Source organism: Lonchura striata, chromosome 1 (assembly GCF_050655825.1).
Source record: "Lonchura striata isolate lonStrDom1 chromosome 1, ASM5065582v1, whole genome shotgun sequence".
In the NCBI taxonomy this organism is placed as follows: domain Eukaryota; kingdom Metazoa; phylum Chordata; class Aves; order Passeriformes; family Estrildidae; genus Lonchura; species Lonchura striata.
In genome coordinates, this window is record NC_140703.1 from 113,319,822 (window position 1) to 113,334,269 (window position 14,448).

Below are 14,448 nucleotides of genomic sequence, written 5' to 3' on the forward strand. Positions count from 1 at the left end.
TGTTTAACAAGCTGCCACTGCTGAGTGACTTGCAGGAACAGTCAGAAACACACAAGCACACAGACCTGGCCCTGGATGAGGATGGTTCAGTCAGTCCCACTCTCTGCTCATCAGAGTCCCCAGCACATCTGCAGCCCCTGCTGCACTTCTTTTAGGCAGGTTGAAATGACTCTAATTTTTCAAGCTGATTATTTTGCATTAGCCGCTGAAAAGATTCCATTAGGAGTACAAAGAGAAAATTGAGGTCTCTTTGTCTAGAGCTCTGCACAAACATAAACTCCTATTGTTAGGTAAAAGTGAGACCCCAGCAGCTTCAGGCTAATCTATCTCAAAACAATGTCAGGAAGTAAAATTAACAGACACCCCTTGTTCTTGTTGTCTTTTGAGTAATAATCTACTTTCTTATCCCCTCCCAGTCCTGTCCCACTTGGCTTCCCTCCCAGTTTACCATGCAGGTGGAAAGTCCCTCTCCTGCCATCTTCACAGAGGTTCAAGGTTCTCTCAAGTGCACCTGAGCTGGGTTCATCTGGAAAAGCACTTCTGGAAAGGTCTGGTAAAGTCTTTCTCCAGAAATCCACACTGCCAGGTGGGGGGAGCCACCTTGCTTGGACTTTTTTGATTACAAGTCTTTTTCAGGGCCTCACCTTGTGCAAGGTCTTCACCAGAGCTGTGCAGCTGCTTGTGCTGACATCCACCTAAGAAGCAAATGCTCTTTACACAGCTTTGAACAAGCCACCCCAGAGGGGTTGTCAATTTTTTTATCTCTTGGGTTGAATTTTCTTTAATTAATTTACCCTTTATCTACCTTTCTTAAAAGAACAAAGTCAGGGGGAAAAAGCATGCTTCCACAAGCTTCATTTGAAGTATGGTTCTAGAGCAGTAAGATGTTTCAGATACGCATTTTTGGACAATCTTTGGGTACTACAAAGACCAAATGAATTCTTTCATCTTTGTATTTAGTTTTTGTTTAACGTTCAGGTTTTTTCAGCCTTTGATCTGTAACAGAAATAACGGCTACCCAGTAAAAACATTTCTTATTGTTACTCTGTAAAGACTTTTGATTGATTCATCCTTCTTCTGACTCATACTATTAACACAATAGCAGGGTTTGAAAAAGAAAAAGTAATCTTAAATAAGAGCTGCACTTTACCTTTCCACACAATCTTTAAGCCATTTGACTATACTTTTCAAAAAAAAAAAAAAAAAGAAAAAAATCTTAAACTTAAGGCAGTAGATACTTAGCAAAGATCTACTGATACTGGTTTTGGTCTCAGCATATACTGGACAAAACAGTTCAAGACTATCTGTAAATATCAAAGAAATTACCACCTGTGCTGACCAAAGTTGCTTTCCCATTTTTTCTACAATTAAGAAGGAGCTAAAAATGTAGACTTGCTATTTCTTTCCAAAAGAGAATTACTGAGAATTAGTCTGAGAATCATCAGTCCTTTTGAATATCTGTACAACTATCTCCATTTAGCAGGAGGGAAAAAGTTAAAAGGAAAATAAAATAACTGAATAGATTTAAAAAGGCCATTTAATCCTGTATTGTATAAACTGTTTATGTTTCTACAGTTTAGGACAGACAATTTCATTCCCCAGATACAAATAATTAATGGTGTTTTTCTCAGCTTTTAGCTCCCTCTTTAAGGTAAGCAGATATAAAAGGAAGTCAGGAATTAAATACTCAAAACAGAGGCATGATTTTCTCAAATTCTATGAGTGTTAAGCAGACAAAACAAACAAACAAATAAAACCACCCCAAACCATCACTGCTACTGAGACATACGCAAAGATCAATATTTTTTGGTTTGCAGACAGGGGTATGAACTATTCCAGTGGCAACCAAATGCAAATGTCCATTATCCAGATAAAACTGGATGGGATTTTCTCATACTCCTTCTTTATACTTTCAAAATTCTTTCTTAGAAGCTCATGGAGGTTCCAGGAACTGAGCACACACACTGACACACTGATTCCCAAAAGCTGCTTTTATGATGGGTGCAGTATATGAATCTTAAATTCCTCTGCCTACCAAAGTTTTCCTGTTGGTCAGAATGAGGCACCTCTGCAGAGGAGAAATCACCTTGTCCTTCTGGATTCTCTGTGGTTTGAGAAGGACTGTAACTCTCTATCTGCCAGTTCTGCTCCCTTTACTTATTGCCACATTCTGCATACCTAAAAGGTGGGGCAGGAAGGGCAAGATGAAATTATACTTAAAATTAACAGGTAAGAGATATCGCTAAGGAAACAAAAGCCACATACAATAAAAGTGAAGTTGAATGTCATAGCGACAATAATAAAAACTATGATAAATCTTAATCAACATTAGAAACATTCAGAAACTTAGAAACTTTTTTTTTGTGTTTTAAAGCAACTTATCTGACTCCCAATGGCAACTCTCCAAGTTAAAGTACACCCTACTGCTCTTACTCCCTGAAATGCTGAACAATCCTGAACCTCTTCCTGATACTGAAAGCTCAGAATACACAGCTGTGGAATAACTTAAGACTATTCTAAAAAAAAAATTCAGAATACCTGCAGAACTTTTTAAAGAGATAGTAAGATCATGGAAGTAGAAACTATTTAAACTCTTAACAAGGCAGAACTCAAAGCAGAGCTGAGGGCAGTTCACTCTCTGGCAAACCCAGGTGCACATTTCCTCTATGACCTATTAGCTAATCTAGACTGTCTAATTACTTAAATGTATTTTAATCTGAAATGATGTAAAGAGTTCTAATATTTCTCCCTTAACTCTATTATTTCCATTATTATAACTGCTCTAATATATGATCTAACTCTGTTTTGCTGTGTTTGCCATACAGAAAGCGTTTACAACACACTCCACAGAGGAGGTTGTCCCACATACCTACATTTTAAATACTTGAGCTTTTACTCTAGTGGAAGCCTGACAAAATGCAACTAACTGATTAAAAAAAAAGATCTTAAAGAATTCTCTTCTGTGCAGATTGCTTTGATACTAATGTCACAGATTTGCACCAAAGATCAGGTCATGCAAACACAAGTGATGGTTTTTGGATAAGTCTGCAAAGAGCAGGTGAAACCATGCCAAGTTTTCTATTTGGATGCTGCTGTCCAAATGCAGATTCCTGAACTGTTGCATCAGGATTTCAGCCCATCAAACCTCACAAGCACACACACATACACACACACACACACACACACACACATATCTATGTACACCCTGCCTTGCAAACTCAATGCTGATGAGCTCCAAAGGGAGCCTCACTTAACTGGTTCAGAAAACTAAAGTAAAAAAAGGAGAATGGGAAATAAAAATAAAAGCATGCCAGACTTGCACCCATCCTCCAGAACAGATACAGGTTATCATTTTCATGGCTATATACAAACAATATAAGAGGAAGACTTAGATTTGTAATTCTTTTCATAAAAAAAAGCGAAGTTTCACTTTGGGGCACCTTGCCCCATCTGATGTTCTAGCAAAACAAGGGTTTAGGTAACTTTCCAACAAGCACAATTTCACTAAAGGCTGCCTACATAGGATTTGCAAGTGCAGCCACTAATGGCAGGAGTTTGGCTGCTCCCCAAGTAAATTTCTTTTCCTCCCACTCCAGAAACTACTTGTTACACTATACACTGAGGAATATTACACAGTGTGAGTGCAACTGCTTCCTGAACAAAACCCAGCTATACCATCAACAGGGTTTTTTTTTTAATGCCAGTAGTATTTTATACCATCATAGCCAATAAAAACACTTTCCAGGAACCCATTTGCCAAGTTACACAGCTCACATGTCACAAAAAGGTTAAGCTACAGACAAGTAAAGAAAACCTTTGACAGAGATTTAGAATGGAGAGAGAGAACAGTTTAAGAGACTGGAGATTTCTGGAATATGTACTACCGTGTTCTCTTCTGCTACACAGAAATTAAAGGGAGAAGTAAAATTTTGAGATAATTTTGTTAGGAGAGGAAGCACAGGTGGCCTGCAGTTCATGACCACCTTTTTGGCCTGGAGCTCTACATACTGGTATTTTTCCACAATACTGGTATTACACACATACATAACCCTTCATCATCCATTAATTTTCAAGAGACTTGGTTACATTATAACTGGATGGTGACATGGGGGTGTGAAGTGGCTTGCTGCAGGCCTGACCTCACCTGCATCATTTATCAGAGTACATCATCTTTCCTGTCTAATCAAATGAGTTACACCATTTTTAAGCACACACCAAGACAACCAACGTCACACCACAACGTGTACTGGTAATGAGGTTCTTAGAGAGCTCCATACAGACACGCGTGTGTAAAGGCACAAAGACCTCCTGATGGGCAGGCCCCAAATTACCCTTTTGGGATACAGACCCCCCAACAAGAGCCAACACTGCGATGTGCAAAGGTTCGCTCCATGTTTTCCCACCACCGGCGAGATCCAAGCAAACAACACGACAGCCACGAAGGCCAAGATCCAATTACACCCTGGAGCCCCGGGCCATGTCAGACAGCTTCTCTGGCCGTGCCTTGCACACGCATTAACTGGCCCCTAACCCCACTAGAGCTTCCCCAGACCATCCGGGCTGGGGCATCGCCCCCAGGGGCAGGCGGGGTCCAGCTGGCTGCCAGCACAAGGACACCGCCGTCCCCGGCACGGGACACGGCCATGACCCTTCCTTCAGGGGCAGGAGCCCCGGCTGGATGCGCCTGCTGGCGGCAGCGGAGCCGAGCAAACCCACGGGCAGCACCCCGGCTCGCCGTGCACCGCCCCGGGAGGAGCGGCGCTAACGGGAGCGGCGCGGAGCCGCCGGGAGGCGCGGCCGCGGGGTGCGCGGAGCCGCGGGACGGGCACCGCCGCCGGCACCGGCCGGGCGGGGAGGGCGCCCTTGCGGGCATCCCCCGCCGTGCCCTTGCTTTAACCAGGCTTGGCAGGAGCCGCTTGGGCGCCGGAGCTCGCCCGGGCAGCGCTGCCGTCACACCGCCCGCCCCGCAGGGAACAGCGGCGGAGGAAGAGAAGGAGGAGGAGGAGGAGATCCGCGGCCGCTCACCTGCAGGGGGAAGGTGGCCGCCTTGTTGCCCACGTAGCCGCGGACGACGTGGCTCTGGATGGAGAGCACCCGGCACTCCGGCTCCATGGCTGCGCCGCGCGCGCCTGCCCGCGCCGGGCCGGGATCAGGAGCGGGGGGCGGAGCGCGGGTGACGCGCTCGCCCGGCCCGCCCGTCACACACCCCCGCGCCCGGGAGGCGGCCGGGAGGCGGGCGGCGGCGTGCTCCCAATGGCCGGCTCCCGATGGCCGCAGCTGCCCGGCGCTGTGTGCGGCGCAGGGGGACGCGGCTGCCGCCCACCCGCGGGCAGCCCCGCGCACCCACCGCCGCCACGCGGGCACGCCTCCGCGGCCGCCCCGCCCGGCGCGGCCAACGGCGCCGAGCCCGGCCCGGCACGGCCCGGCCCGGCCCGGCCCGCGGCTCGGAGGCGGCGGGAGTCGCGGCATGGGTCAGGCTGGAAGGGACCCACCAGGTCCAGCCTCCCTGCTCAACCCAGAGCACATGGCACAGGGTTGTGACTCTGGAATATGTCCCATACTCTCTCCGGGATGTCTGTCCCAGTGCTCGGTCACTGCACAGTGAAGTTCTGACCATCAGTTTCTTCCCCTTGCTTCCTGTCCTGCTGCTGGGCGCCATCAAGCAGAGCCTGGTCCATGTTCTGACAGCCCCCTTTTAGATTACCCGTTAATGATGTCCCTCTCAGTTGTCTCTTCTTGAACCTGAACAGGCCTCAGCCTTTCGCATACAAGAGATGCTCCAGTCCCCCACTCGTCCTCATTATCCTCTACTGGACCTGCTTCAGGAGCTCCATGCCTCTCCTGTCCTGAGGAGCCCAGAACTGGACACAGTAAAGAAGCATTTTCTACCTGAAAAGAGATTGTAGTGAGGTGGGGGCCAGTTTCATCTCCCCATGCCTACAGTGAGAGGGCTAGAGAAAATGGCCTTGAGGCAGAGGTGATTGAGGTTTTTTTAGGGTGCTCAGACATTGGATTAGGCTAGCCAGGGAAGCGCTGGGGTTGCCATTCTTGCAGGTGTTTGAGACATCTAGATCTGCTGGGTGATGTGGTTTAGGAGTTACAGTGCTATAGTGGAGTGGATGAACCGTGCTCGCCTGTGCCATGCCATGAACCACCCACAGCTGCCCACATCCTGCTGGAAAGCCAGGACTGGCACAAACATCCCAGCAGTGTGTCAGCTTCCCCTCCCTGAGTGTTCAGAAAGCCCTGTGGAGCCACAGATGCCACAGGCAGCCCTACAGGCAGCAGTGCCTGGAGGTGACACACAGGCCAGGCTGTGGGTGCCCTGACAGAGCACCACCCTTGCAGCTGGGTTCTGAAGTGGCTGCAATTGTGTGTTATTGATCCAAAAGAAAAAAAAAAAACTCTGGAGAGCTGCCAAAGAGTAAAAGAAGATGTGTGCATTGGCTGGAAAGTGTTACAATACATCAAGACTCTGCTGAGATGGGCCTTGGTAATGTGTTTGGGAATTTCATCTTCCTCTGGCCATTTGTCATTATTGACCGTCACAGGTCCAATTGCAGCTCACAACAAGAAATGGCACCTGATGCCTCTTGTTCTTCTTCATGGATAGCTTTGAATTGACTCTTGAAATAGTGCGATTATTTCTTAAAAATGTGAAAGAGTATTTTCCTCATCGTAAGTAATCTGTTGGAATATGATGGAACATACTGTTCTCTCTTCAGTTGTCACTTGTGTTAGCAAACTTAGGGCTTATTCTAGGCTGGGTTTACTACCAACTGTTGCCTCAGCCCTTCAATACATATTTTTTTTAATTGCAGAAATCACTGCATCTCCATGAAGGGCCAGAGCAATTAACTACCTGCATCACATATGCTCCCACTCCTCTAGCTTAGAGGATGATTGTTGGAATACAGATTTTTTTTCCCCTTTTCTCTGGTTTTCATCCTTTGCTCAGGATTAGTGCTTATTGCACCACTTTGGCCTTGTAAGCAAAGATACACATATACCAGTTCTATGCAGGATTGCTACTTTTTTCCTAATATTCTGAAATGTCCAACAAAATCCAGTTCCTATAAAATTTTATGCTTTCCCCAGAGGAATATCTGGAGCCTCTTCTGATGATTTTTAATTAAGGATTAAGGAGTAGAACCTGCATGCACACAATGTTTTTGACTCAAGAGTATCCAGCCCCAACATTTTTCAAAGTATGGGCGAATCTATATGTCCATACACTAAAAATAAAAAAAAAAAAAGCCAGAAAATATTTCTTCTTTCCTTCCAGAAAGCAGCTCATCTAAAGGTGAATACACAATTTCTGAGCAGTGTTTTTTTACAGACTTTGTCATATTTATTCTTTAAGAAGTCAGGCCTCTCCCTCATAAAAAGGACTGTGTCTCTCAGAAAAAAGTGAAGCTAAACTACAATTTCATAGTGATCATGCTTCCTACTGTGCTATCCTTCTCAAAAAAATAACTCCCAGGTGCTCCTCCAAATTTGGGGATTACTAAGACTGTTCAAGGAGCAAATAACTGTTCAGTGGATGACAGAAAGATTCATTAAGAAAAAAAAGAAAAGTCAGGGCAGGTTAGATTAAAATGTCAGCAATAGAGCAGCTGTTCTCAGCTTCCTACAACAGCTACTGCTGTAGAACTGCTTGTTCTATATACCTCTATATACCTCCTCAAGCTCCTGGCTTCTCAGTGGACTGTGCATAGAATTATACAGTTTTTTTTCTTTAAGGTAACCTGACCTCTCAAACCAGATCCCCTTGGTCAGAGCAGAACATTTGCTATGAAAAATGAAAATTGAGAAGTTTATCAGAATTTGATCAAGAAAGACCACAGTCAAAAAGACCACAGTTTATCAACAACTGGCAATCTTTCTTCTACACATATTGCTCCTATGCTCGCATTCTACAACTCACCTGAACGTTTCTCACATCTCCCTCACTCTCTGCTCAGCCTGGCAGTGCACCACAAACACACCCCATGGCAGACCTGAGGCAAGAATACACACAAGAGTTGTCCAGCCAGCAGTTTTGGAAGATACACATCTTTCCCTGCCTTCCTTGCTCCTGACCAGACAGGACAAACATCCTTTTGGGCCAGTTGTTGCACAGGCTGCCGCCTTCCTATATCTGTGTTGTTACCCTTTGGAATTGCATGAAGAAATTGTGAGATTGCAGTGATTAACAAGCTTAACATGAGTCTACAATGTCACAATATTGCAATAAAGGTCATCACCTTTTGGTCTGCATAAACAATAGCAGAGTCTGCCAGATATAGGAAGCCATCCTGGACTCCTCCAGTCATGCTCAGCACTGGTTGGGTCTCTGATGAGGTACTGCCAAGTTTTTGGAGTGGTGTTTTATTCAAAATGGAACAATGGCACAATGCAAGAGGCTGTAAGAAGGGTTGAAGGCTCAGGACACACAGCCTAGGAGGAAATGGTATCTTTAGCTTAATGAAAGCTCAACTCTAATCACAGCTTACATTTGCATACAACACAGAGCTGTGAGGGAGCAGAAAGGACAAAACTACTTTCCATAATGGAGGACTTGCTGCCATTATGAAAGGGATTCTAAAACACACAGGAAGAGATTGCTTTAAAATATTGAAGAGGGTTCATTTTCAGTTTGTTTGTTTTTCATTATTACTGGAAGAAATATTTTATAAATATTGATAGCTATGTGTAAGTTTCTTTTGGAACAGGGGACAGACTTTACCTGCCAAGGTCTCCTGAAGGCCAGATTTTTGATATAAACACAATGGGGCTACCAAGTATATGATACACTGAGCTTGATAGAAGATGCATAGAGAGGGGGCCTTAAATCAGATTTTGTGTATTGTGTATGGATTCTATAAATCATCATAGATATGACAGAAAAGAAAAAAGTCATGGTTATGTGAAAACAGTATCAATACCCACTCCTTTCATCAGTAAGTCTTGAAGGTGGCAGAATTGGACTATCAGACAGTAATAATTAGAATCATAGAATCTTTTAGGTTGGAAAAGACCAATAAGATCATTGAGTCCAGCTGTCAAGTCCACCACTAAATGATGTCCCTAAGCACCACATCACAACTCTTAAATGCCTCCAAGAATGGTGACTCAGCCACAAGCAGCCAATTTCAGTGCTTAACAACTCTTAAAGTGAAGAAATTTTTCCTAATAGCAATATAAATCTTTTTTGTTGCGACTTGATGCCTTATCCTATTGTCCTGTTGCTCATTACTTGGGAGAAGAGACCAACTTCTCCTATATTTCCTTTTAGGTAGTTGTAGAGAATTATAAGGTCACCCCTGAGCTTCCTTTTCTTCAGACTAAGCACCCTCAGTTTCCCCAGCTGCCCTGTCACAGGGCTCTTGTTCTAGACCCATTCCCAGCTCCAGTGAAGAGTGTACCAGTCCAAGCCACAAGCAGACAGGTTTTTTCTAGAAGAATTCCATGGGAAACAATGTCAAAGGCTTTGCTCACATCTAGACAACATCTAATTGTGCATTCCTCAGTCAGAAAACCATCTGGATTTAAGATACTGATATTTGCTTTTCAGTTGAATGTTTGCTAAGACAGATTGTAAAGTACCAATTTATGATTGTGATAATTGCCATAAAGTATTAACAACATTTGATGTAGGAGGGCACTGTTATAGTTGTTTCATGCCAGATTTTCACTTGGCCTCATTGAAGTGGTTAACTTTGTCAGGAATTGTCAATGTTAAGGGATGACACAATCAGAAGATCAAGTGGGCTGTGTTTTCACTTACACTTTGACTAAAACCTGTTCTCTGCCACTGACTTGCCAAAGCTCCATGTGTTCTGAGCATTCTTGCTTCCAAATGTCAGGCCCAGTCTTGCAATCCTCACATCCATTGTTTTACTGAGGTAAATGGAACTGCTTGTGGGATAGCATCCAAGGAGCTGGGTGTCGAGGTGAGAGACAGCACAGTGATAACAAAGTTCTGTTTAAAATGCTGCACTGCTGTCACAAGTTGCCACAGCTGCACAGCACTGTATAGTGTGGCATTCTTGATCCTTATCTCCTTCAGAAACTGAAAATACAGCTTTTTATAAAAACATGCAAGAACACTATGCTGGGCAATTCTAAGCTAAAGCACTCCTTGCTCTGGTACAACTCCCCATAACTATACACAAAATATTTTGTCTTGTGCTGATGTCTGCACATATTGGTTCCAATGTCCATGTAATAAAATAGTCAAAGTTAATAAAACCTCCTTTGCTTGGAAGCCTCCTTTGCTTGGCTGAGGGAGCTAAAGTTCTTTGTATTAGCTTGCAGTTTTGTCCTGAATGCTCATGCTTTCACTCTCAGGAACCAGTTCTTGCACTCAGTATCCACTACCTAACACTTGGGAAAAGTAACTCATTGTCAGGAGTTTAATTCCAGTTATCTCTTTTTGTCCTTCAATTATAAGAACTATAATTCATGTCATAATTTAAGGGGTAGCTGAGTAAGTGGACATATCCCTTTGTCGACAAGTGTATTTCCAGCAGCAGAGCAAAACCTTGCTCTGGAAAGCAAAGAAGTAGGAGATGCAAGCAGTTATGGGGTGATACAGTACAACATGTGGTCCCGACACCACTTTTAGGGAAATGCATACAAATGTTGTTGTTCTGCTTCATTTTTAAGGCATTTTTGAGGAAAATGTGAAGAAATTAGTGATATTTCATTACTTTTAATTCTTTGATTTCACAGAGACTTTTGTACCTGGTTTTTGATGCTTAACCTTGAAAATTGAGTTAGATTTTGGGTCAGAAATTCTGCACACACTGCATATTTGTTCTATGAAATATGATAACAGCTGGAAAAGAACAAGGCCTTTCCTGGCAATGGGAATAAACCTCTCAGTCATGAACTGCATCTCTCAGCGGTTTGTCCTGTGTGTCTTGCATCACATGCTGTCGTCTTGCAGTCATGAGTCACTTGCTTCAGCTCCCACTGCTCGGGATATTGGCTTGGAAAAACTGCACAGCTTATTCCCTGGGGAAACGTGCACACAAAGCAGTGGGAAGCCAGGCCACTGCGGTGCTGCAAACAGAATAGATTTGCATTTGAGTTCAAGCTGCAGGATGTACATGCTAAGTTGACTAATACCACATCTATTTCTAGTCCTGTTACCTGGGTAATGGCAATTTCAGTTTGTTCTCATCCTTCAGTGGCTACAAAGAGATTTTCTGCTTTAAATTAACCTTTAAAAATCTGAATGAAATAGAGTAAGTTCAGACATGAGCTACATAATTTTTACAGCTGTTGTAATTTCACTAATTAGCAAAATAGCAGTAATAGAGGACAGATTTCAGCAGTCTGAGAGATGCTGGTTCTGTCCCAGGCTGGAAATTCATTTTAATTTGCCCTTGGTTTTGTCTGTTATTAGGGGACAACTCTCCCTACTCACTTTGACCATTGTAATTAGTAGCAAAGTCTAACCTTTGTAGTTCTGAAAGTTTCCTGGGTTGTTCTTCCTTACAACAAAAATTAAATGGTAGAATTAAATCAGCAGACATTAGTGGTGTCAGAATTTAATACCAAACTTTGAAACTGGCATTCTCAATTATTTTTCTCTAGGACAACTATCAACTTCTACAATTAAATAAGCTAAACAAAGATACAAAAATTGCACGAGATAAATGAGCAAAACCAAAGAGTTGTCATCTGGTTCTGGCAGATATTTGAGCTGTCTAACATTATCAGCAGCAGTGGCAGGTTCCTTGGGCAGATAGCATCATTGTCCACAGGCAGTTAGAGATCATCAGCAAAAATGTGTGTGCAAGCCCTGAACATGCCAGTGGCCAGCTGCAAATTCCTGTGCCTGGCATTACAATGCAATACAATACTTCCAACTCTGGCAAGCAACTCTGGTACAGCTCAGGCCCTCAGTGGCCATTTTTGCAGCTTGTGAACAAGAAAGCAATTTCTTGCCCTCTTGCCAGAACAGGTGCCCTAGTGGATTTCTATGGCAGAAAGACTCAGCACATTCTGATGTGCTGCTGGAAGACAGTAAAGACCTTGTGAGTAATTCCTATACTCCTTTTCAAAGGGGTAATTAAAAAAAAGGAAGGCTTTATTTTCAGAAATACAATTATTCCATGACAATATTCTGCACAGGCAGGTACATATTATTGGATTAGACAAGTGTTTACAGTTTTAGCCTTAATTTTGTACTAGATGTCTCCCAGATGTATACCATAGTGGCAAAGCCCATGAAAACATGGGTTAGCACTGGAAGGAGATCTGGCACCTAAACTGAGACTGGAATTCATTTCCCTGAAGAGAGTAACTCTTGGCACTTCCATGTTTTTTCACAGACTTGTCTCAGGTAGGATTTAGTCAGGGACTCTCTCCCCATCCCTATTCCTTTCTAAAGAGAAAAATTCCTTCACAGAGAGCTATTTTAGTATTGTATCCTCCTCAGAGCAAGATCACTGAGAAGGGTACAGGCTGGCACTTGACCAAACCTTCATTGACTGAAAGCATTCAACAGCAGAAGGAAGTTCTAAGGAATGACACACTCACAAACCTTACTGGACTTAAGAGAAGTCTGGCTTTTTTGTCATTAAGAAGATCTTGAACAAGTATTTCAACCTTTTTCTGTTCATTTTAATTCTTCATCTTGCTGACATAGTATGCATGTGTTTGTGCTGTTCTGCTCACAGGAGATCTGTGGGTTAGGAGCGTGAGCTATTCTAGAGATGAGGAATTGGCTGGATGGACACAGGAGTCGTGGGCAGTGGCTCCATGTCCAGCTGCAGTTCTGGGATGAGGGCTGTCCCTCAGGGCTCTGCCATGGCTCCAGGGCTCTTGAATGGCTTCCCCAATGACACAGACAGCGGATCCAGCTCACCCTCAGCACATTTGCAGGGGATGGGAAGCTGAGAGGGGAAGGTGTCACTATGGAAGGACAGGGCCATGCAGAAGGACCTGAGCAAGCTTGGGAATTGAAACCACAAAAACCTCACCATGTTCAACAAGGCAAAGTGGCAGGTGCTGCACCTGGGTCAGGGCAGTCCCTGAGTCCCAGAATCATTGAGATTGGAAGAGACCAGCAAGACCATCCAGTTCCATCATCATCCCAGCAGCACCATCAGCACCCCTAAAGAGCCACATCCATCCAGATGCCTGGGCAGAGGGCTAGGGGCATGCAGGGATGTCTGCATGTGATGGGTGTGCTGGGCACAAGGGTGAGTGCAGAGGGTGTGTGCAGAGCAGGAGTGTGAGCACAAGCAGGGTGTGCAAGCAGGGCACCATGGTGAGTGTACAAACAGGCGAGGCCCTGTTGCAGACAGCTGAAGCAGCACTGCAGCATGGGAATGTGCAGGGCACCTCTGGGAATGTGCAGGACACCTCTGGGAGTGTGCAGGGCACCTCTGGGAGTGTGTAGGGTACCTCTGGGAATGTGCAGGGCCCTGTCCTGAGCTTTGGATGTACTGGAATGTCCAGAGCTGCAGTTGGCAAGGCCACCTGAAAGCCTCTGGGGAAGGATTGAGGGACAAACCAAGGGAGAGAATATCACCATGGGAGGCTAGTCTTGACCACCCAGCCAGGAGGTCAACACCAACAAATGATTCTTGAAGGAACCAAGGGACACCTCCAAATCAGCTGCCCTTGTCCTTGTGGAGAATTCAGCTTGCCAGGTGTTCACTGGGAACACCACACAGCTGGTCCAAACAGCCCCAGCAGATTCCCCAAACACCTGGAGGACAATTCTCGGCAAAGGGACTCGGGAGCCGGCTCGCAGAGGTGCCCTCTGGGATTTGTTGCTCCTTCCCAGAGAGGCTCTCGGGGCTGATGTGGGATTGTCTCGGCCACAGCGACCGCGCAGCCGCCGAGTTTCAGATCTCTGCTGCTTTTCCTGCGCCCGTCCGGCTCCCGAGATGGGCCAGGCACAGCTGAGCCTGGCTGGAAAAGCAGCATCTTTTATCAATGTGTCCATGGCAAAGCTGCTGTCCCAAAATGGATTCTTTCACCCCGTGTGCAAGGAGCCAATCTCCACACAGAGTTCAGCTGTTTCCTTTATTTACAGTTCTGCACAGAAGGAGGTGCTGGGGGGCAAATCCACAAAGCCAGCACAGCAATTATCAAAACTTTTCACTAATTTCTAGTAAACAAAAGTAAAGCAAGGGGCCTTGTAATAAGTGGGAGCTGGACAGGACAAATGTAGATCTGAACCAATTGTCTATAAAATGGCAGTTTATATACACTTCAATATAGTTTACAGTTGTGAGCACACTGTCATTGGCAAACATTGTCTTAAGGTGGCTAAAGTTTCACACTGCAGACCTATACTAATTCACACCCAGAAAGCCCATTGCTCTGTGCTTACACCTGAACATGATTTCTAACTGCACCATAGGCTTCAAAGGCCTCATCGAGGCCCAGACCTGAGGCCTAGGCTGGGGTAGCTCAACCTTCACTCCAAATATAAATCGT

The 14,448-nt window shown here is 44.8% G+C and overlaps 1 protein-coding gene across 1 annotated transcript in view; it reads right to left on the reverse strand.

Annotated features, from left to right (window-relative positions):
- Positions 1–5,131, reverse strand: part of PDXK (pyridoxal kinase) — a 40,213-nt gene extending 35,082 nt beyond the window's left edge. The window contains exon 1 of the mRNA XM_021540016.3: positions 5,026–5,131. Within this exon, the coding sequence (XP_021395691.1) occupies positions 5,026–5,112 (87 nt within the window). The 5' untranslated portion in view covers positions 5,113–5,131. The remainder of the gene's footprint in view (positions 1–5,025) is intronic.
- Between the last annotated feature and the right edge of the window lie 9,317 nt (positions 5,132–14,448).